Source organism: Fringilla coelebs, assembly GCF_963513975.1.
Source record: "Fringilla coelebs genome assembly, chromosome: 13".
NCBI classification, from domain to species: Eukaryota; Metazoa; Chordata; class Aves; order Passeriformes; family Fringillidae; genus Fringilla; species Fringilla coelebs.
Window position 1 is genome coordinate 19,438,657 of NC_140039.1, and position 25,297 is coordinate 19,463,953.

At 41.9% G+C, this 25,297-nt stretch overlaps 1 protein-coding gene across 1 annotated transcript in view; it reads right to left on the reverse strand.

Annotated features, from left to right (window-relative positions):
• CNTN3 (contactin 3) overlaps positions 1-24,760 on the reverse strand; it is a gene marked incomplete at both ends in the record, with an annotated part of 75,770 nt that extends 51,010 nt beyond the window's left edge. Inside the window, 2 exons of the mRNA XM_084214565.1 lie at positions 1,994-2,089; positions 24,697-24,760. Coding sequence (XP_084070691.1) covers positions 1,994-2,089; positions 24,697-24,760 — 160 coding nt within the window. The remainder of the gene's footprint in view (positions 1-1,993; positions 2,090-24,696) is intronic.
• Between the last annotated feature and the right edge of the window lie 537 nt (positions 24,761-25,297).

Below are 25,297 nucleotides of genomic sequence, written 5' to 3' on the forward strand. Positions count from 1 at the left end.
GGATTTCATTGCTGGTTTAATGCTGGATGTCCACAGCCCAGAGGAGCTGGAACTGCACACTCAGAAGGACAAAACCACTGCTCACTGCAGGAATAATTTGCTCCCTGTTGAAAAGGGAAATTCATATGACTTATGCAAATATCTGTGCCTAAGATAAGCAAGGAAAAAAAATATGATAAATTGCAGAAGGGAAGCAATTTTCTTTTTCCATACTATGAGCTGGCATCTCTTTGGGGATGAGCACTGGTTTCTATTGTAACTGGGATGCTGTACATGGAGGAATAATCACTATTTAATCAAGTCTCTTCTTGCAAACTTTGCAGAGAATGCAAGAAACAAGTGCAATTAAGTTAGCAAGATCTTAGAAACTGCACAACACACCAGAAAACAAAAGCAGAGTATTTGGGGGCTACAGGGGGAGAGGAAACAAGCTGGTGGAGCACGTTTTTAGAATTAGTATTGTCTGGAATTATTTGACAGCTCAGCGCAATAAATACAGACTCCCAGTAAAAAAAAAAGAGTCAGATCACTGATCTGGAAAGGGCTGAACATCCCTCAGGCCAGGTCAGCAGGTCCTAAACCATCCCTGCCCCTCCTAACAAACCACCTCTGCTTCCTGGCTGGATGTTTTATCCCAGACTTCCTGCCCTGCATCCCACCCTGAGTGTTTTGTGTCACCTTGCTACAGCTTTATTTCAGTGAAGAAAGGAGAGGGGTTTTTTTTCCACCTTGCTCCGTGTCTCCTGCAAATTTTAACAGTTAATCCTCCAACTCTCAGACAGATCCAAGGATCTGAACTAATTCTGGTACCAGTTCTCAATGCCATTTGGTAATTCTGGGAGAGCTCAGCTCTGTTTTCGCAGGAACACCACAATTAGAGTGGGGGTGTCAATCCTCTCCCATCTGCTGACTGCAGGAGGAATTCTCACCTCTTCCAACCACTGTTCTCAGCCCCATGAGCACGTCTGGCACCACCTCCTGTTCCACACCTCAAACTTAAACCTTGCCAGAGGCAGGCAGCCTTGCCTCAGCTTGGCCATCACCTCTGGGTGTAAACCCACACACGGGACACAGCTGTAGGAACAGCTGGGCCAGTTCGGGCCTTGGGCTGCATCTAGAAGGAAAATTTAATCATTCTAATTCTTATAGATAGCTGGGAGAACGACCCATTTCCTCAGCTGCTGAAAGACAAAGCTGTTGCAAGGCTATAAAGATGATTTAAGAGTATGTATCAGTTTAGAGGGGGAAAAATTCTGCAAGCTCAGACAGTTGTAAAATTGCCACTTTATGGCTGTGTCTGCTTGGACTCTGCCAAATTTATGAGGCCACAACACCTATATTATTGAATATAATGTCTAGCTTTTATTACCTTGTCTTTGCAATCAGATCTAATGTTTAACATCACAGCCCTTCAATAATGACACACCGTATCAATTAAAAACAATAAAACCAGTTCCTTCCAAATATTACTTGAGGCTCAATAGCAATTAGTCAAAGACTGAAGATGCAGAATGAGGGAAGAAATGTACTTGCAACTTTTGGTCCACCAAGAATCCATATATCCACTTTTCTCACCCCCTGAGTGCAGCAGTGGTTTAAATTACACAGCACCATTCCATCCCACCACAGAATGTCTTGATTGCAAGAACACAGGCAGACACCAGCACTGTTCAAGACAACCTGCAATTCTCTGCTCACAGGGAAAACTGGATTCATTGAGGCTCAGCAATTGTGAAATTGGGCAGAATGTAACTCCAGAAGATACTCCATTAATTACAGGAAATCCCATAAAAATCAGACACATTAAGTGCACAGAAATTACTAGGAACGAGAAAGGCATTCCAAGATAAAAGTAAATCCTCCTGAATACCTCCCTCCCCCCTTCTTTGTTTTTGCTTTCTTTCTCCCTGTTTTTGCTCAGATTTTGTTACAATTCTGATTTTTAGCATTTCAGGGATGCTGCCCAGCCCCATCACCCCAGGGTCCCCCTTACCTCCAGCCCGGGGCGGGGTCCCACAGAGCAGCACGACCCCCTGGCCCTCGCGCACCGACACCGCGCTCCTCATCCTCGTCCTGGAGCTCTCCACATCTGCCAGGGAACACCAACAGACAGGACAGTGACACTCTGAAACCCTGGCACTCTGAAATCCTGGCATCCCCAAAGCCTGACATCCCCAAATCCTGGCATCCCCAAATCCTGACATCCCCAAATCCTGGCATCCCCAAATCCTGGCATCCCCGAAGCCTGACATCCTCAAAACCTGGCATTCCCAAATCCTGACCTCCCATCTCTCAGCCTGCAGCTGAGCCCTGCAGAAGCAAAGGCTGCCTGGCACAAGGGGGGGTGACAGAATTAGGGCTGAAGGGACCTAATCTGCAGTGAGATAATTCAACAGATCCTGTGGCTAATTCTGGTCTTATGCCTGGCTTCTGCTACCCTGACTTTGATAACCAAAAATGAGCCAATGACTTAAAAATAGGTCCTTAATCAACTCTTTCTTTGGAAGTGAAGGCTGTGATGAACACAGCATCAAGCTCCCATGTCCAATGTAAAATAACATTAATAACAGCTATTCAGAAAACAGACATGGATCTTTCCTAAGAGTAAGGAACCTCCTGGACCACTGTTCCTGCAGGGGAATCCCCTGGAGCATCACTAAGCCAGAGCTTTGCACCTCGGTGTGCTGACCCAGTGCTCTGCTCTGGCTGGCCTCGGGTCTCTGGGATTAAATTTAAGCTGTGAAAGGATCACAGGACACCCTGAGGTGGAAGGGATTATTGAGTCCATCTCCTGGCCTTGCACAGGACACCCCAAAAATCACACACAGCATTGTCCAGCACTTCTTGGGGGAAGCAAATGCTACAGCCTCCATAAATGTAAATATTTTATCATAAATTTATATTGGCTTTCCCTCTAACTGGTGACTCAAGACACAAGAAAGTTGGGCCTGATTATACCCTTGAACTAAGCTAAATACAACATGTAATACATGTTTTACATGTAATGTAAAATTAACCTAAATACAACATGTCGATCAAAGTCCAACACTTACAAAGGCTTTTCCCTAAATAAGCCATACATTTTTCCGTAACAGAAGACATTTAAAAAAGAAAAAATCCTTTATAACATTGAGTAGGATGCTAAACTAACACAGTCTTTAAATGAGGCTGTCTTTATAACCAAGCATAATAGGAGCAGTGAGTTGACCAACAGCAGCTATTTCCCCAAAACACAGCATTTTTTATTACTGCAAAGCAACAGCTGTTACAGTGAGAACACTGAATAAGAGCCATCAGAATTTCAATGCTTCCTTTAAAAAATGCTGCAGTAAGAGAGCGTTGTACAATCATTTGTTAGCATGCATCAAGTTCATAGAATATTTCTCAGGCTGTTTTCAGCTTTCCAAGTGAATTTCCACGCAGGTATCCTCAGAATAAACTCAGATCCTTTTGCTGGATGTGATGGAGAGGTCATGTAAAACCCCAGCCAAAGTGATTTCACTCAGGGCTCAAAACAGCACAGCCTTGAATTGTTGTTTCAGGCCTCTCCAGCACCTTGCTCTTTCCCCCACAACATTATACATTCATCAGCTGCCCCAACACCATTCCTCAGGGCCATGCAAGGAAAAACCAGGAGCTGACAGCACCTCAGAGAACACACTGCTGTGTTCCAGGATGAATCACACCCAAAGAATTAATATTTTACATAAAAAATTCATTTAGATCACATTTTGCCCTCTTACATCACAACCATCAGAAGTCATAAATCTTAAATAATACCACTTCCATAACTGAAACGGGTTTTTAAGCCCATGGGCTCATTTATTGCAGCTACAGACCTACAGAACCTTCCTTGTCTTTGTGTTGTCCAACAAATGGCAGGATGGGATTGGGTGGGAGCACCTTGGGAAGGGATGTGGGACCCAGACAGGACCCACCACAGTCCTGCAGTTTGAGCACTGCAATGTTGTAAAAACTGGAATTATTAATCACGGATTGCAGGTGAAGACTGTTGACACAGATTAACAGTTTTTGGGGTTAACAAAAAGCAATGCATATCCATCCAAAAGTGGAGGATATGAGCCACGGCACAATAAAAGAATAATTTCCCACAAATTGGCATGAAACTCCCCGTCCCACCTTCCAGAGCAGCTCAACCAGCAGACTCATCACACAGCTGCCAAAATACCAGCACTTAATTTCTCTACAAACTTCTGTATTCTCCTGTCTGGCACAGCTTTGATAATGAAAAATCAGCATGCAGAACAGGAGCAGGGCTCTTTATTAGCATGACACAGTGAAGTCCCAATCTCTGACCTTGGAGAGCGAGCACTGGCTGCCCCTGAACAGGATTCTGGTCTGATTTTCAGGTGCTCCTGCAGCAGATTCAGAGGACTGAAGGTCAAATCCAGGCATGTTTGGAAGTGTATCAAGAGTGGTTGTTTATCCTTGAGCTTCTTTGTAAGGTTTTTTGTTTGATTTTTAATAAAGCTGCTATTCCAAGCACAATAACACCAGGGAGGAGAGCTGAGTCTTCTGACAAAACTTATTATTACATGAACTCATTGGGAAGGGACATTAAGTCCTCAGGGTAAATAAAATCCCTTAAAAGGTGGACTAATAATGGCAAGGCTTGTTTACTTTTACAGATTGAACTGTATCCCTCTGAAATCAGAGGCTCTTATCCTGCTGAAATGCCTGTCTTGACAGATAAAATATAACTGGGAACAAAGACCAGAGATCAGGACAGAAGATGGTTTTGAGGAGGGGTGAGTCAGAACAGGATTCACTTTTCAGCACCCATGGGATGACAATATTCCACTGATCAGTGAAAGAAAAGGCCAGAAACACACAAAGTGCATCTGCATTTTATCTGCTGGACTAAAGACTGTTTTATCCACCAGCATATCTTTAAAACTCTCTCAAACTGGTCACCAAACTGAAGTGCTTTCATTAGTTTCTCTTGCCTTAATCTTTTCACTTCTTCCTTGCATTTATTACATCTCACTTCTAATCTGCTTTCATCCAAAAAGCAACTATTCATGGGGAAAAAAAACCACAATTTAATTACTTAACCCTACCAGGCAAAGGCTCTAATCCTGCCACTGAAAATATTTTGGAAAAAATGTTACAAAAATCCTGACTACAAGGGAAAAAAAATATCCAACATAAAAACCAAGCTAGAACTGTAATTTGCAAATTAAATGTTTTTATTGCCTGTTTATAGTTTGCCATATAGAAGGAAGTTTAAAATTAGCAACTGAGGCTTTCTGACTCCTGAAACAGCATTTTCTTCTCCTTCCCCCTGCTAATACATGTATTTGCCTAATTGCTTTAGTACCAAATCCATAAAGTTGTATCCATTGAAATACACCCACCATTGCAATAAAATGGAGAAAAAACCCACAGTTCAGCTCTGTTTAAAAGTCTTTGATTCTGCCCAAAGTGAGAGCAACAAAACGAGTTCCTGCCCATACAAACAGGATGGGAAAACTGTACACTCCACTGGGTTCCCTCCTTTTAAGGAGTTTATTAAGTTTATTAAGCCAAGTTTTCAGTCTCAAGCACTCAGACTTCAAGTGGCTGAGAAAGATTCCAAAATGTGGAGTGACAGTGATGTGAGTATCAAACCTGTCACAGCTGCACTGGGACACTCCTGTGATACTCAGGACAATTAAAAGATAAAATAAAAATTTGTGGATTCATGATGGGAAAACATGACCTGGAGCATCTCTGTAAGGTGGATGAGACTGACAACAGTGACACCTCGATAAAAGAATAAATCAGAACTCATCTCAGAGCCCGCTGACCACATTCACTGCAATCACCTCCCAGAGGTTTCTGTTTTGTGATCTCAGGTAATTGAGGAGGGACAGGCCAAGATCACATCAAACAGCAGAGCCATGCTTTGGAGAGACACAGAACATGGTGCTGTGAAAAATCCAGAGCGTTTCTGATGACAAAGCTGCTCCACACACACAGCTGCTGGCGTGTGGCACTGCTGAGTTATGTGGTGTTTTGTCAAGAAACCTGTGTGATATTTCACCCCCAGACACCAGTACACAGGAACTCTGTAAGATTTGAGGCAGTGCTAGAACTTGCACCAAATCCTATTTATTTTTTTAAGTAATACACAGAACACATTCACTGTGAGAGGAGCAGGATTCAGTTTTCCTACTGTTTTTATTTTTTTTAAATTCAGGTTTCCAATTCCAAGTCCAGCAACACCCGAGCATCTCGTTATCACACTTATATCAATTGCTCTTTATTGTCAACATGTTTGTTAGCAATTCTACCATGTTTTGAAAACTGCAGAACAAGGATTCAAGCTCTACAAACATAATTGTGCCTTAATAGCCATGAAAATATTTATTGTATTGCTGCATCAGACCCACTGTTATTCAAAGGAGCAGAACTTGTTAAATGTACTTTAGGTATAATTCTGTATTGGATGTTCAAGTGCCTAAATGAGTCAGACAACCAAATGTAAGCTGTTTTCTGGAGTGGGTAATTCTGAAGTGGGGACTCTGTTTGATGTCAGCCCATAATGAAGCACTAATTCACAGCCCACTCGCCCTGGTATAAGTCACTTTATTAAAAAGAACGGAAATTCCACTCTCTCGGCTCTTGAGGGCAAATAACAGCCTCAGCACGTTGTAATAGCTGTGTTGGTAATGAGAACTGCTGGAGAAAACAGAGTAACACCAATTTGTTTCTTTAAAAAGAAAAAAACAAACACAAGCAGCAACAAAACCCAGCAACCCTCCACACCATCCCCTAACTCACCTGTGTGCATGAGCAAACCTTCTCCCCCACCCCCTAAACCCCAAAATTGGCTATACCCAGGCACTGCTGGGATCATGAACCTGGGATTTCTTTAGACAGACACCCAAAACTGAACGTGCACTTTGCATAACTAATTTCCACCAGGATATTTGGGATACACAGCAGAGAAACACCAGCCCAGGGCTGCAGGTGAGCCAGTGAAAAACCTTCTGCTGCTTTCCTTCCCAGCCTGGCAGAATCACACTGAGCTAGAAGGGAGGGATGAGACCAAAAATCATCTCTGCAATCAATTTCTGCTGGGATGAACGAGAGGACAAAAATATTCACAGTGCAGGAGTGAGCATCGTGAGCATCACCCAAAGCAGGCAGGGTGGGGGTGATTTGTCACTCGAGGAGAGATTCAGAAGCATCTCCAGGGTTTCACTTGGTCAGGCTGGTGCTACAGGGAATCACAGAGTTCCACACCAACAAAATCCCCTTCTTCTGTGCCACGTGGCTGAACTTGCATTTTATGCCCTGAAAGCTCCTTGACAGAGCAAGAAAAACGACCTCCCACCCCCTCCAAGGCTCATTTTACACCCAAAATGCCAGTCAGACAACTTCTGACTGGAAATATTGTCCCCATCCCTGCTCAGGGCAGTCCCACCAGCAGAGCCCACCTGAGTGTCCACAGAACAGCACGGAAATCCAGTGGGTTTAAAATACAGAAATCCACAGAAATATTGCCAATAAAATGCAGCAGACCTCAGTGCAGAACAGACCCTGCAGGCTGTTTCCATCTCATGAAATGCTGAATATCTCACAGGTGAACAACCAGCCAACAGCAGCAAAAAAAAAACCCTACAAATCTTTGAAACTCTTCCCCTGAATCAACTTGAGGTGCAGGAAAATAGCAAACAGGAGACATTTAAATGCTCTTACACCAATTAAAGGAGAATAATTCAAAAGTCTGCTTTATATAAACACAAGCAGGAAAAGCTAAAAAATAAATTGGCACAGATATATCAGAGTGTGGTGAGCAGGAGATGCCAGCATGGGAAGAGGCAGAAGAATTTGCAATAATGAGGGGCAAGAGGGACAGGAAGGGATGAGGCGATCTGTGGGCTCTGTGGAATGAAGGAAAGGACCAGAGATTAAAAAAAAGGCAATAAAAGAATATTAATAGCATAAAAGTTGACTCAACATCTGATAAACAAGGAGTATTTTTTTTAAAACATGTTCTGCACAGGCAAAAATGCACTGAGAGAACTGGAAAGAAACCAAAGCAAGCCCTAACAGCGTTACTAGGGAAATGCATGTTTTGAAAGAAAACCGTTCTCCAAGAGATATTTCCAAAAATATGCCTTTCATAAATTCGTATTATCTGGGAATTACCACTCAACTCCAGGCAAACACAGCACTGAACAAAGCAATTCAAGCAATTTGAGAAACATCTCAGGAGGCAAGGATGTTTGCTCAAGGAAATTATCCTACAGTCGACTTCTCAGATGCAACAGAGATTTTTATTTTTTTTTTTCCCCTCTAACACTTTCCCAAAACAAGCCCTAAGAACATCCTGGCAGTCTACTGAGCACCAGGCCTGGTAAGCACAGAGCAGGTTTAGTGCTGAAGAACACCAGGCTATTCACATTTTAATAGTTAAACAGATGGCTACAGCCCTGCCAGATCTAGCTCTAATTATCTGAAGGTTTGTTTATTTATTAAATATGCAGCACTGTTCCCAAAAAGCCTTTCCTCAATAAATAAATCAATGAAAACCATCCTACAACAGCTCAGTTTTAAAGCACTGGGAACATGCTGATGACAGAGGGATTTATTTTTTTTTTCCCCTGCCACTGAGTTCAGCCCTTTATGTCTCCAGAGGTGGCCCCTTCCACACAGAGAAATGCACAGATTCTGCCACAAGCATTAAAAAATATCACCAGAAAGGATTCCTGGATGACCAGGATCTGTCATCTCCTCCTTCACAAGGTATGGAGCACCTGGCACAGACCCCAGCCTGGACAGGGGCCACCTGGGCCAGCCCAGATGTGACAGTGACAAAGAACAGACCCAGCAGATGGAGAAGGGTCCTGCCCACAGATGTCCCACCCCAGCCTCCACACCTCCAAACCACCAACCTGAGTCAGCAGAAAAATCCAATTTCACAGCCACTCCTGACAGCTGTGTTCTCATCAAAACGTGGGGCCTTACCTGGACTGAGCACAATAACATGAAATATTCTGTTGTATGTGCAATGAAACACATCATCTCCCCATCCATCCACAGGGGAATAATATTATTTCATTTATATTATATAAAAATTAAAATATTATAGAATATAGATAATATATATGATTACATAATTATATTGTCATATATTATGTTTATATATTATTACTATTATTATATAACAGTGCAATAATAATTATTTCATAACAGTGAAATAGCCAAGAATAAGACATCCAACCTTAACCCACAACTCACCCTGCCAGAATCACCTGGGCCATTTTCAGTTCCAAATCAGCTGGGGTTTATTTCCAGGTCCAGCTGCTGCTCAGTATTTTTAACTGGACGTGTTAAACACTGGACATTAACACACGTTAATGGACTTTTATTTTTTGTATTTATTTTAATAATTCTCCTCTTCACTGGTTCTCAACCTCAGGTATGTTATGCCTCAACTCTTTAATAAAAGGAATACAAGGGAACCTGGAGAAGGTGACTATTTCTACATAACTGAATTCAATAACCCACTTGAAGTAAGCTGCAGAGAGGACAAGGTGCGAGGATTGATTCATACCGCAACAAAAATAATATTTACAGAGGAATTTAGGAGAAATTTAAACTTTTAGTTCTATTACTGAAGATGAAAAAGAGGCAGAAATAAAAGTAATATGTTTTCAGAGCACATTTGCCTGGCTCACGCTGAGGAAGAAATTATTTCACTCATTAACTATTCACAGCACAATTTCAAGGAAGAGCTGGGCGAATTTCCACGTTTGACAAATAAAGCCCCCCAGACTCAGCACCCTGAACACAGCATTTGGGACTGACATTAATTGCTCCTGGGAAGTTCAAACCCACCATTTCTGCATCAGGGACAGAAGGTGCTCTTCCCTGGACTCGTCTCCAACCCCAGCAGGACCTGAGTGAGCACCAAGGCGTCACCACAGCAGAGAGCAGGTTCTGCAAAACCGCTCCAAACATTTCTGCCTGTGAATCTCTGGGGTTACTCACTGGGATTAGACTACATTAACAGGCTCAGAAGGACAGCAGAGATAAGAAAAATGATCTATTTCTATCCCAGCACCATACAGCAACACTGAGGTTGTAGCTTAATGGATGTTCAGGAGCACATCAAAGCAAACCAGAAGAGATTTTGTTCACTTCCTTCACAGTAGCAAAAACTGGCTAAAGCTGGCAGTCTGGAGTTATTTCCTTACAGACTTCAGGGAACAGGAATGCAGGGAAAGGCATTTCTTACCCTGATGTCATTTGCAGCTGACAAGCAAAACAGGGATTTTCTGTGGCAGATAAGGTAGAAAAATTGCAAGAAGCCCCACGTTGCTGTGGTGTGGACAGTGGAGGTGTTTAAAACAATACTAATTTGCCAGGTTCACATAAAAATGCAAAAATGAAAATTAGGACTTTATCTCCAGGAGACAGACCATGGAAGAGTCCATGAAGCAAAATCATTTCTCCAGTGCTGAAGATGAAAGCCAAATGATGAAGTTTCCCAACAAAGTCACATCTCCAACCTGTGCTCAAGCACGAGCTGTTAATTAATTATTTAATGAAAAGCAGAAGAAAACCACAGCATAACCTAATTTAGTATCGTGCAAACTTATTACTCTCTAGTCCCTAATAAAATTAAAAGAACACACTGAGGCTGCAAACTCAATTATTTGCAGGTAGAAAACCCCAGAATTGAGGTTGCCTAAGACCACAAAGGTTGGCAGAGGCACAAAGCAGCAGCCCCACCAGTGAGATTGCAGCACTGTGGTTCCCACCAGGGCTTCCTGCTATTAAAGCAGCCACTTTCCTGTCCTACCTGGGAACCTCTGAAGTGCTGCCCAGTGTGTTTAACTGGTTTTCAAGAGCCTGAGCGCTCGGTGGAAGGTGTGAGGTTATTCTGCAGCTCTGGCTCCGTGCTCCTGGCGGGATGTTTGGGGGAGCCAGAGGAGCAGCGGCCACGTGTGGCTGCTCCAACACACAGAGCTGGACCCGTGCTTGCTGTTGTACTGATGTGGAGCTGTTAAACAGCTTTCTCACATTTGTGCTGCCCTCAGCAGCTCCCAGCAGGCAGCACAGGCTCCGTGGTGCGGGTGAAGGGATTCGGGAGCAGCTCCAGGAGATGCCCAGAGAGGCTCTTTGCAGGATGCTCCCACCACAAGGTCAAAGCACTCGGTCCTGGGGCATTTCTGAGGCAGGACAGACCCAGAGGCTGCAGCCAGGCAAAGCCAAGTCAGGATGACAACGCCAGGGCAGTCACTGCAGAGTGGGGAAGGGCTAACAGCAGGGTCAGGCAGTAAAAGCCTGCTGTGATACCTGTGAGACCAACACAGAGCCCTCATCAGAGGGAGACATGAATGACCTCTGGCACAGCTGATTTTCTCCACTCTAAGCACTGTAAGCACTACCTCTCATCCCACTGCTCCTGCCAGTGACAAGCCCAAGCAGGGTGACAAATTCCACCTGCTTGTCATCAAGCCCAAATTCCCCTTGCTCTGCCACACATCCACTCGTGCCCCTCACAGCCTCTCAAAAATCACAGCAGCCTTTTCAGGACATGTGCTACAGCTTCAGCCTGGCAACAGAAGCCCTCTTTCAATATTAATCATTGCTCTGACCCAGATGTACCAGAGGCACGTTGAAAACCCAATCAGTGTAATCCCCAGGCAGATAACAAATCCCAGGTTTTGCTTTATGAACGATAATCGTTACACAATTAAACAAAGGGGTAAAGAGATGACAAAACTGCATCTGGCCTGGCTCAGGCAGAACTGGGATCTGCAGAGTTTAGATATAAAGCTCAGACCTACAATCACAAGACAAGTTGTTTTTTTCTTTCCTCCCCACCAACTATTGCCTCATTTATTATGAGGCAGTAAGGTTCCTTGAAGAAATAAGACAGTGATTCCACTGAATCCTCATCAGGAAAGATAGGAGAAAAATAAGGGATGGAGAAGATGCAATTGGCTTAAAGAGGTGCTAAAGTTACTTTTAAATGGAAGCAAAAAAGAGATACAGAAAAAGATGAAAGAGTACGTTAGAGCAGCATGTGTTATTAAGAGCTGAAGTTATGAAATACTAAGGAGAAAAATGCTACGTTTTGCTAACCAAAGCAGCATAAAAATTCTTCTGAAAAGAATCTGAAATAAAATCAGGAAGAGAGATGTAGTAAGAAATCAGAGGTTCAAAACCAGCTGAATGCAAAGGAGTGTTAACAACAGATAAGGAAATGCAAAATACCTCTGTTAATGTCAGATTATTAAAAATCAAAAGCAACATATCACACACTCATACACTCATTTGATATCCTGGGAAGCCTCTGGAAAATCACACACAAGAGTTCAGCCAGCAGATGAGAGGCTGGGGCAGTGCAGAACCAGCCCCTACACCCAACAAATCACTGCCTCATTTGATTTTTTAACTCAATTAGTGGGTAAAATAGCAGTGTGTACAGTACAGGCAATCAATGCCATTCCAAGTCATTAGATGTGACAATGACAGTAAGTTCATTAGGGAACCTGCATCAGGGACAGGATTCCTGCTGGGGCTGGCTCCTTTCTGACCATCCCAGCTCTCATTCCCAAAATCAGGAATCACTGTGACCCCAGCACTGTGGCTGCAGGCATTGCATTCCCTGCAGGCTGAGGGTTTTCTGCAGTGCTACCACTTGTAAATGACAAATGGCTGTGGACAAAACACTGCTCCAACTTCAGACTAAAGTGCTTCCCAGACATCATTAATATTTCAACCTGGCTTAGCTTGTTTTGGGTAAAGAGGTTTTGACTCAGTTACTTCCATTTCAGGAAAACATCTGTACAACATCTTTGTAAAAAGCTGTAGAAATAAAAAGTGCTAGGAAAACAAATGAAGGCATTTGAAACACAAGTGGTAAAGAGAGCTTCTACCCAGCTGGTGAGTTCATCTTCCCAGTCTGCTCCATCCCCCAAAAGCCAGTCCAAACAGATTATCCAGGAGCACTATTTTATTTTGCTCTTCTTGCAGCAAGAGAGCAGAAAGAAAAGGCAGGGATCATCTGAGCACATTAACCTCCCTGGAAGAGAAGGGAATGAGACAAGATCTTTAGAGAATTGCATTCTGTCTGCCTCCACAGTAATGGCATTACACTTGAATGAAAGCAAAATTATGTGGAAGACTGTTAGTTTACTGAGGGGTCAAAGAGATGACAGCTGTGGCAGGAGGAGGCAAACCTTTAATATGCCATGATGGACCAATGTGCACATCCTTCAGTGGATGAATAACTGTGGCTGAACGAGGGAGTACACCTGAGCAAGCAACAGCAGAGATTAATAAATTCAGCATCAGACCATTCAACAACAGAGAGTGCAGGAGTGGAAAAAAAAAACCCAACTCCTGAGAAATAGCTGAGTTCTGCTACTCCATTTAGAGACATAAATACAATCCCAGCGTGGCTGAGGAGAGTTTAATAGATTGAGACATGTAAGTAAGGAGAAAACCCCCAAAAGACAGGGAGACCTCAAATCTTTTAAATCTTTTTGCTGGTATCTGAGCAGAATTGTTGTGTGGCAGATGCTCCATGAGCAGCCTGATCCCCAGCCTAAGCCACACTGCTCCTTGCAGGGTGATGTAATCCTCAGAAATATATCCTTAACTACAACTGAATAAAAAGTCATGGGCTGAAAAAATACAGTTCCATAAAAAAAGAGAGACGATGTCTCGCTGCACGGGGCTGAGAGAAGCAATAACAGGAAAATAAAATCAGGTACTGCATCTCTTCTCATAAGTACAGAGAATTTCCTTGGTTATTAAATGAGACTCCCCACAAGTCCCAGCCTGGGCTCTCTGTAACTGCTCAGTGCCACGCTGGATGAGAAACAAGACATAAATACATAATCAATACCAGAACAGAGACACAAGCAAGGCAGTGTAATAGGAGCAGCTCTCTAACTTCCACTGCTTCAGTTTTAAGATGCCTGCTTGGCTTTGCAATGAACATCAGAAAGCAAAATACACAGGCTGGCAGCAAACTGGAGCTCTGAAAAAGTATCTTTAAAGTAAGGTGATACCCAGTGAAGGCACTGAAATTGTTATTTGCAATCTGTCCACATTTATTGGGCTGCAGCCAGGGGTTAATTCAGCCAAACTTTGCTGTGTATTTCTTATAAATTCACTGAATGTCAGAGTAATTCTGTAGATCTCAAGTACTGTGCTTGTTATAGAATGACAGCATCATTTAGGCTGGGAAAGAACTCCAAGAGCCTCGAGTCCCCAGCCCTGCCAAGTCCCACTAAACCACATCCCAAAATCCCCCTCTGCACATCTTCCAAGTGACCTCCAACGACAAGGACATCTGCTCTACCTTATTGAAGGTGCTCTTTAAATAATGTAATGTTGTCTAAAACCATGCCAGGGCACTCCACATCTCAAAAGAAAAAAAAAAAAAAAGAAAAACCAAACCCTACACCTGCTAAATGATGAAGTCAAATTCTCTCAGCCACCCAGCCAAGCCTCCCCTTACTCCAGCTCCTCATCCAAAGCCTTTTAGCAACACCCTTTTTTCTACACCCCAGCCTGCTGCTGTCAAACATGTTCCAAATTGATATTCTCCATTTTTATTTCAGTTGGAGGAGGCTCCAGATCCCACAGCCATGAAGGGTGGGGTAGGGCACAGCACAGTCGTGTTTCTGTCGACTGGAACAATTTTCATGTTTGATTTTTTTCCTAACTTGCAAAAACTACAGTTGAGAGATCAAAGCATTCAGAGCCTCCTGAACCTTCCTATCAACTTCAATGGGCTTCAGAGCAGGCCCTTAATGGGGTATTAATGGAATGTAAACATTTTTAAGTATTATCTTAATATTACCAGGAGCATGTTAAATGGGCTAACAAGACTCCATGAGGGTAATTCTGACACACAAATCAAGAGCTGAAATACTTTCCTTAGCAAGGACTTGCTTTGATTTTTTTAGTGAATATAAACTCTGTTTTCCCAAATAATCCATATTTCAGAATGTTAAGAACAGTCCTGCAATGCAAAAAAGCCTAAAGAACATCACTTCTTTTCTTAAACAAAGAAACCAAGCACACACACAACAGAATTAAAGTATTTTTGATTTAAAGCTTTACCAGGTGAGGGGAGCTGTGCAGGAAATGCCACAATTTTTTGTCATCTATAAATATTTTTTACAGAAACGAAGCCAGCATTTCAAAAGGCTCCAGTTAAAAAAAGATTTCAGAATTTAGGCATAAAGTCTAAAAATCTAAAATCATATTGGTGTCCATTGTCTCCCTTTCACTTCAGACATGTGATAAGGAAGTCCAAAGGAAGTATTTAAGAATATAAATTATTATTTATATTATTAAATATAATATAAATGGAAAAGGATATAAATATAAAAAGAAATTAGAATATAGACATTAGTATGTTTATATTGTATATATAATTATATATATAAATAAAGGTAAATTATATCTAATAATTGTATCTAATATTAATATAATATAATATAATATAATATAATATAATATAATATAATATAATATAATAATTATATATAATAATTATATAATAATAGTATATAATATATATTATTATATATACTATATAACATATAGTATATATAATATATATTATTTAATAATTATTATATATAATAATTATATTTTATTGATTTATAATTTATTAATTTATAATTTAGTATATATAAAATAATTATATATAATAATTATATAGATATATAATTATATATAATTATATATTTATAAAAATTAGAATATTTATATCTACATTTACACTTATATTTTAATATAAATATCTATTTCAATTATAATATATTTATCTTATAAATATATTAATATAAATGTAATATGGAAATATTAAAATTAAAATAAAAGGATGTAGGGAGACAAAGCAACAGCTGCATTTTCCAACTTCCTTTAATGCCTGAGGCCAAGCAGCAGCTGCCCCTGGCTGAGGATGGGGAGCACTCTGGATGAGCAGGTTGGTGCTGGGGTTGGAGCCTCATCCCTGGCACTCTGAGGGTTCCAGCACCAGGATTCTCCCAGTGCTGACACCAACAGGGACAAGGGCTGGACACAAAGCAGCTTTGGGAGGAAAAAAGTATTTTTTAAGCTCGCTATTTTTTGCTCCAAAATATTCTCTCCCTTATTTTCTGTGCCAGAAAGTCTCTGCTCTCTCCTTGCCACACTCCTCTCCTTCACAAGCTATTCATGCACAAGCTTTGAAAGACAGTAAGAGACAAGCAGATTTACATCAAAAAAATAAAGAGAGATAAGGTTGCTATGGGAATAAGAAGACAAAAACTGTTACTTAATCCAACATAAAAAGGATGAGAACTGGAGAGAACTCAGATGGAATTGAAACTGTCACCCCAACCAATGAGGTTATGATCTGAAACAACTGCTTTTTCTCCCTCATTTCCTCTATGCTTTTATGTAATTTCATTTTCTCGTCAGAATCTCTTTACAGTGTACAATATTTCATGTTAAGATTCAAAAAACTTTAAAAAATGAATTAGAAGTAATATTTCCCAATATGTTGCTCACTGCTGTCACTCACTAGGCAAACCCTTGCAAAAGCTGAAATATGTCCCCTCTGCAGCAATGCTACGGACGTAGATGGGAAATTGAAGATGAATCTTTAGATTTTAGATATAAATTATGCATAAAAAATAATTTCAGCCAAAGTAGTTGTCTCACTTTAAACTACAGTCTGTGGCCTACAATAAAGTTTTATACAGGCTAGCAAGCAAATTCAGATTTAGGGTTTTTCTACAGCTGCAATCAAAGGCAATTCTTATGAACTCTGAAGGCAGAAAGAACTGTCACACAGCCCCTCTCCCCCAAAAGCCAAGGCACCATTACTGTCAGTACTTTATCTCAGAAAACACTCTCTTATCAGTGCTTGCTGGAATCATCTCCCAGCCAGCACAAAACATCGTGGCAAGGAATGAATCTGTCCCATTTTCAAGTTGTTGATACAGGATAAATGTCTCTTCTCATTTTGAAGAGCGTAGGGAAAATGTCTTTCCTTCCCTTCCACACCCCCAGAGCTGCCCTGACTCAATAAATCCAGGGCCATGTGATCTCCCTACACAGCAAACCTTAAAAATGAGAAACGGGATGAAACCTTCAAACACCCAATTCATAAAGTCTCTACCAGGGGATGATCTCTGGCAACATAAAGCCTGGAAATAATCTGGAATAATCAAGCTAGAAACTTTTCCAGGACATGCAGCACAGCTCTGGGAGAGGAACTCTTATTTGCACCTTATCTCTCCCAAGCTATTGCCCAGCATCAAAATTTGCCACTCAGGTGTTTACCAGCAGTGAGATCTTCATGTGCCACCCAGTTAAGGATTCTACAGGAGAATCCTTAACTGAATCAAACATCCAACTACCTGAGGATTTTCTTTACTGCTTTCAGACTTACAAATAGCTGTAGGAGGACAAAATACACGCTGATTACCCCTGACTATGCAAATGAAGCTATTTTTAATTCAGGTTTAAACCATTCTCAGGTTCTTATTGCACAACAACTGCCAAAGGCAAGGGAATGCCACACTTCTCTTTGCAGTCCTTTGCTTCTTGCTGCACCTAGAACACCTCAAGTTGCCCCAAATTATTTTGCAAAGCAGGTGCAAGGTGTGGCTTTGCTGCTCACAGTCTGTGAGGCTGGAGTGGCAGCACTGGAGATGCAAAATTTTCTGATTATTTCAAACAGGATCCTGATACGCTCTACTGTGTCTGCTGAATAAAAGTCACGCTCCTCACGTGGCACTTTTTACCAAAATGACACTTCAGAGACAGGAACCAACCCTGATGCTATTTAGGATAATGTGGCAAGTCTCAGCTTTGGGACTCTTCACCCAGATTCACCACACAGAAACTTTTAAAGTGTCACTGGGCTTTTTCCTGGCAATTCAAATGGACACCTGAGTCACCTGCACAACCTCAGAGCCATCACAACCAAACCCAGGTCTCCTCAAAACTCCTTTATTGTGCTATTATTCCATGTTTCTGTGTTCCTGCCTGAGAAAGGAGGTGGAACTGGATGATCTTTAAGGTCTCCTCCAACCCAAACCATTCTGTCACTCTCATTTTACACCAGAGGGAAACACCTAGCTGGCTTCAGTATGGAATTCCTTAATTTACATCACAAAGCCACTCTGTACCTCCCCCTCTTCACTGAGGTTTTCTGGCCACATCTAATGAGTAAAATACTACAAATACTTGTAGTGGCTGCTTCAAAAAAAGTGGTTTCTACATTGAAATGCTCCTGAACATCTGACCCCCAGCTATGCAGAAATAAAGGACAGCCAAGCACAAGCACATTTACCTACACATCATCACCTGCTTTCTATTCCAAGGCAGCAAAACTTGCCTGGAAAAAATTCTGCTTCCCTACCCAAAGGCCTGGCCTTGAAATGCCTTTGATTTTCTTGAAAGACCCCTAAAAAGTCACCAAGAAAGTCGTAACTCCATGTTCCATCCAAGGAGGGGAAAGGCATCATGCTCTGCTAGTCAACTGCATTTTAATATTCTGTTTATAGTTATGGAAATTTGGCTCGTTTTAGCATCAATAAGTTCTGATTGTGCTAATCAGACAGGAATGTAAATCAGCTTTTATTCGCTTAGGTTTTCAAACACGTTTAGTAAATATGGTTGAGGTTAAGCTTTAGACTCTACAATGTTGGGTTATTCTGTTACTGAAAAAACAATGTGTAATTTGTGTTTTAATCCCTGATAAATACTGATCCCTGGAATCTCACTGCTGATATGTACATCCTGTATTGGAGGAGCTAAAGGCTACCATTAACACATTTGTTATTACACAAAAAACGGAGAGGTTAATTATGGCACAAATAAAGCTTTTGTCCGAGGCACTGGCAGCCACATATTTAAAATCACCCAAAATTAAAAACCTAAAGCGTTCATTTTGAACATCATCATTAAGGAACAACATGAAAAATCAGAACAGTTTCTACTGAAAAGCTTTTTTTAAATACAAACTGAATTATTCTCAGTTCTGCTGTTTTGCTGAACATCTGCCAAATTATTCAGCTTTAGATTTCAACCCAGCGTACCTCCCCTGTTTTTCAACTGTCAGTCTCAGCCTCTTTAATCTGATTTTTTTAACTCCACGATGTCCTGAGCTTCCCAAGCAAAGGCCTGGAATGGATGGAAGCAAAGAGTCTTGCAGCAACTTTCAGGACCTCACTTCTTCTGAAACTTTGACTGTGTTGTTCCACACTAAAACCCAAAAACACCCATGGAGGGGCTCCTGTGCTGTCCCTGTCACAAGGCAGGCAAGATGGGAATCTTCAAAAGTCACTTTTTCCAATGTGTCTGGGCAAAAAAGGCTGAAGTCACACAGCAAAGAAGTAACCATAAACAAAATATCAGGCTATGATCTATCTACCAAAAAATTCAGCAAACAGAAGTGCTAAAGCCCTGTGATTTACCACAATTCCTGTTAAATCAATATTTATTTGTGGACTGGAGTAAGTGTTCCAGTAGGGATTACTATTCAATGTGCCCAAACTCCACAACCTTTTAGATTAAATATACTGGAGTTATTTGCTCTATTGTACTGCACTTCAAACTGCAGCAGGCAGAAGAACTGCAGAAGTACAAATGTGCAGCCTTCATGCTCAGTAATATTTGCAATAACAGAATTTTATTGCAGGATAAACCACTTGGAAAGTCCTTCTGGGTAATTCATGTGAAAATCAGAATTGCCACTAGCCAAAATCCCTCCATTCAAATGCCATCAAATCTGCAATGAGCTTAATTAATGAAGATAAAGGCAGCATTTGCCTCGTTAAAAGGAGGCATTAATTGTCTGAAGGTGAGGATTCAGCTTTAAGGTTAGACAGTATCTGCAGCACCAGGGAGCTGCTTTTCAAGAGGAGGCTTTCCTCAGCTTGAAAGATAAAGCAGAGACCAAGGAGACCCTTCAAAAGCTATTAAAGGTCTCTCTTCAAAAAGAATTTGAATGTAACAGCATTTTCTGCACTCATGGAATTCAATATTGTAACTGGTGAGAGCCCACCCACCATGGAAACCCAGACTGGTGGAAATCCATGAACTTGGAGAAAGGCTGGGACACCAACAAAGGTCTTTTCATGGGCTTTGGACTTGAATTTATATCCAGCTCCAAGTTTACATTTAGCTTACCAGAAAACACAGATCCTCATGAAGGAGACTCTGTTTTTCCCCCCCTCACCTAATTCCCAGTGAATGGATTAAATGTGGTCACCTCACCCAGGAGGAATGAAGGAGCTGCAGAGGAAGGCAGGATTTACAGCAAGAGGTGAAGGCCCTGCAAGAATCAAAAACTGCAAGAAGTTACACCAGGAATTAATTAATGACTTCAGCTGTCTTCATTTGGCACTTCCACTGTTCGTGTGGTTCTGTGTATTTTACTCATTTTTATCTTTGAAGTTGCTCTTCAGAGTAATTTAGAAATAATAATTCTAAAGTGTGTGTTTTGAAATTTTGAACAAGGCAGACATTTTGAATATATACATGCCTGCATCTATAAATAAATATATGTATATAATGCTCACTAATCACCTTTGTGCTCCCAAACACTTCAGGAAGAAAGCAGAACTCTCAAGGCCAGTTCCTCATTTTGCAACTAGCTGAACCCAAACTTTTTGGCAGTGCAATGAGTGCTGGTAGAGCTGCACAAGCCATCCCAGCTAAACAATTCTGACAGTCACTATTGGCATAGCTGCACTTGAACATGATGGCTGGGCATGTATAATGCACAAAAAGGAGATTACTATTAATATGCAAAAGCATTATGCATCAAAAGCCAGGCTGGCTCTGGCTGAAGGCTGTAACTCTTAATGAAAACTGAATTTGAACAAGAGTAGTAAATGATGTTATTTATTTAATTTTTCTTACAAATGGACTTTAACCCATAAAGAAACTCCCCACCAAAGACTAAATCTGAAGGGGATATTTCTGCTCTCCTTGTGGCATGATTCAATCACAACATCAGAGCAGTAAGACCACAGGTTTTTTTTCATGCTCTTTGGAAAAATAAAGAAAGAATCATGATTTCCAATTTCATAAGTCTCCTAAACTTGACACTCAAAAAGAGAACTGTGAATCTGATACATGACATGGCTGTGCCTGAAGGCCTAACAGTTTATTTCTGTATTAGACTGAGAAAACAAAATGAAAAAATGAAAATGAAAGCAATAAAAACACTTGAATTGACATAAAGAAATACATAGACTATGATCTAGTTTTAAACTCAAATGAACTGCTGAATAAGGAATTAGAAGAAAAATCTCCCTATTGGCAAATTTTAGTATTAAGTGACAGAACAGGAACAAGGCTTCAGTGTCCAAATAATTTCTATATATTACAGTAGTGCACTGGCTGGGTTTTTGGTTTGTGGTTTTGTTTGGTTGTTTTTTTGCCAAGGCTTGCAAGGGCTGGAGGAAAAAAATTAATAATTATTTTTTGTTTTCTCTATTTAAATAAAGTGCAGCAAATCCAGTGTCGGGATACACAGTTTGTGATGGCAAGGAGTCAGAATTTCAGGAGAGAAAGTTAATCCAAGTGGTGTCTCCAGTCTCACCCTGGATATTTCAAACCCTGGATGTTTGAAATGTGCCCCTTCATCTCCTGAAGGGGAAAAATTTATGCATTTACACACAGGGTCCTCCTTGTTTCGTTTCTTTGAACTCTCTCTTTATTCACAGCTTTCCTTCCCCTTCAACCACTCTTCAGAAGTTGATTTTCTGTTAAATCTCAGGAGCAGATTTAGGAACATCCATTTCTGGGGAGGAGAGCAGCTGGTTCCAGCAGGAGAGAAGGGCAGAGCAGGGGAGGGAGTGCAGAAAGCAGAGCCTGTGCTCTGCAGGGCTGGAGCAGCCCAGGCACTGCCCTTCCTGCCTTTCCCTGCTCTCCAGGAGCAGCAAAACCAGGCCAAAATGCACAAAAGTGCTCAGAAAATGCAGCTGCCTCTCAAACTGCAGGGAAGTGTTTACACACTTGTGTGATGGGGGTTCACAAATGCATCAAACTGCTCATCAAATTCCTCCTCACACATTCCAGACAGGAATTCTACCCCAGGACCAAGTGCAATCAGCACATTCAGGAGGGGTGAAAGCCCTACAAGAATCACAAGTTGCAAGAAGTTACACCTGGAATTAATTCATGACTTAGCAAAGTTTAGTTTGGCACTTATACTGTTGATGTTGCCCTGCACGTTTTACTCATTTTTATCTTTAAAGTTGGTCTTCAGAGTAATTTAAAGATGATAATGCTAAAGTTTGTGTATGGAAATGCCTCTCCTAATAAGGCAGACATTTGGAAACCCCACATATATATATATATATATATACACACATATATGTATACACACACACACACACATATATATATTTAATACTCAGTAATCACCTTTTTGCTCCCCAAGGTAAATGGTCAAAAAAGACCATGGCATCATCAGTCATACAGATATAATCATTCTCCAATAAACAAAAACCCAAGGGCCACTGTTTTTTTTTTTTTTTTTCATTAGATCCTCTCACATTCTCCCCTTTGATGAACTATGAAGATTCACAACAGATAAAGGAAAAGCAATTCAATATAGGACACTGCAATAAGGGGCCTAGTTTGAAATACATTATCTGCAAAGACAGACAATGTCAGGGTTCATAAGCCAAGATCAGCATCATCTCCTTCTCTGCAGCTGTGATGTTATTTCATAACACTGAACTGCACACAGCTCTTTCAAGAACTGTCTTTTTGCTTATAGGCAAAGCAAAAGAAAAATGGTTTTCTATGGGCAGGCAGAATACCTGCTGATCTGTCTTAATAAGAGGTTAAAACAAAATTCTCCAAATTGTTTGACAACTTGTCTCCACGTTTACAGAGTGCTCTTACTAAAATCTGGTTAGAAATCAATCCAGCTCCAGGATTCCCAAGTGGATTTTAGCTCCACTGCAGAGATTGGTGCAACTGAAGCAAACAGGTCATGTTAGCATGAACACGTGCCCAAAGAACAGCTTTTCATGTCAGGATCGAGCCCTTCTGCAGAGTTTTGAGGGAGATGGGTCAGGCAGCTGGAAATGCTCAGTTCCTTGAATTGCATCTGGCTCAACTCGTGTCTCTGCAGGTGCTGACAGGGACTCCACACAACCTCCCCAGTGACACCAATCCAACATTCACTCTGGGAGGCACATCCTTGATGGCTGCTCCAGGCTCCCAAGCCTGCCAGCTGGCTGTTGGAAACAGGAAAAGCAGCTTTTCACTTGACTTCTTGCTGGTTCTCCAATTGACCAACTCCCATGGCCACTAAACTGACACTTGGCAAGGACCCAGCTGCAGGGAGTGACCTGAAATAGGTGCAGAGACGGGCTGGGAGGAGGAACACCGGTTTAACAATGCCACTTCCCCTTCTTTCACGCTCCTGACTAAGCCAAAAAAAAAGAAAAAAAAATTCCTGGCCCTCTGAGCCTCCATGAGAAGCTAAATCCATTTACCTTGGAGCTGTGTGCAGGACTCCAACCCTCCTGAGCACAGCCAGGACACAGGGGATGGAAAAAGGGGATGGAAGAAGGGGATGGAAGGAAGGAAGAAGGGGATGGAAGGAAGGAAGAAGGGGATGGATGGAGGGAAGAAGGGGATGGATGGGGATGGATGGAAGGAAGAAGGGGATGGATGGATGGATGGATGGAAGGAAGAAGGGGATGGATGGATGGATGGAAGGAAGAAGGGGATGGATGGATGGATGGAAGGAAGAAGGGGATGGATGGATGGATGGAAGGAAGAAGGGGATGGAAGGGGAGGCTGGCACAGCACAGGATCAGGAGGAGATCCCAGCCAGGGGACAGCCCAGGGCAGCCCCAGCATTTCCCTCCTGCACTGGAGCTCTTGGAAAGCAAATTCATCTATCCCCAGCAGACCCTGGGTATGATCAGCACTCCATTTTCAGGCTCCACCAAGGGCAGGAACTGCCCTGCTCCCAGAGCCGTGCTGGCCATCCTGAGGAGGATGCACAGGGGACACTGCCCTGCTCCTGGCACAGAACTCACCTCAGAGCCAAGCCCTGAGCACAGGAGAGGAGCTGCTCCTCTCCACTCACACCCCTGGCATCACAGGGGAGACTGGAGCAGAGGCTGAGCAGAGAGATGAGCCCTGAGCTCCAAAAGGGAAAGGAAAATGACTCTGCAGGGCTGGTGTGGCAGCAGAGAGGAGAGCAGCAGCAGCACGGCTCCAAACTCCCAGAGTTGCCTGACACAGCAAGAAAAGCAAATCTCTGCACCAATTCAGCAACAACACAGGGCTGCTCTTCGGGAATAAAGCCCTTTCCAAAGCAGGGTTTTGGGAAAAGCTGCAGCAATCAGCCTCAGCAAGGATGTGCAGCATCCAGCTAAAGACAAACACACACTGCAGCTCCTCAATCAGCACAGCCACCAACAGCATCCTTAATGCATCCCAGTATTTCTGCTTGCCTGGCAAGCACATCCCTATGTGGCAAAGGCTCTTTTCATTCACTCACGTTTAATATTTTCCATTATTTAACACATATACTGCATGCTTGGTTTCTAAACTCTACATAACTTCTGCATTTCAAAGCCTCTGGGTTCTCCTCCTCAAGTGCAGCTGAAACCTTGAATCTGGAACTCATGCACAGTTCAAGAAGAGAAATTTGGAGATCATTGTTACCTGCAAGGCAGCCAACAAATGACACCAGGAACAGCTGCTCCCACAGCAGCAGCAGCAGCAGCATCTTCAGTCTCCTGAATTCAGAAATTCTGGCTGTCTCACAGGAACTGTCTGAGTCTTTCAGGTGGCAAGCTTTAACCTGTTAAAAGAACAGACATAATACTGAATCCCTGGATGGTCCTTAGGAACCAGCTTCCTTGATAATGCATTTTTAAATAAATACAGAGTTGACATATCCTTTCACTTTCCTCTTTTTTCCAGGCCTTAATCCCCCAACAGAAGGGTGCAGCCATATTTCACATTTTTTATGTACATGAGGTGCTGGAAGTTTTATTCTCCAGCAGGAGCAGAGCTGACAGCAAAGTTGATTTTGCAGTTTCCACTTCCCACCAAGCTCCAGCACTGATTTATTTGTGACATAGAGTGGATTTAAAGGAAGGGAGTAGATGAGGTGCAACCACACACAGTTCAGCAGCTGAACACATCTGGGAGGAGCAGCTTGTGCTCAGAATCAAAACACAAAAACCCACAAAAAAAAAAAAAATAGGGCAAACTGAAACAACAAAAAATAAACAATGTAAAAAAACCCATCTCATTGAAG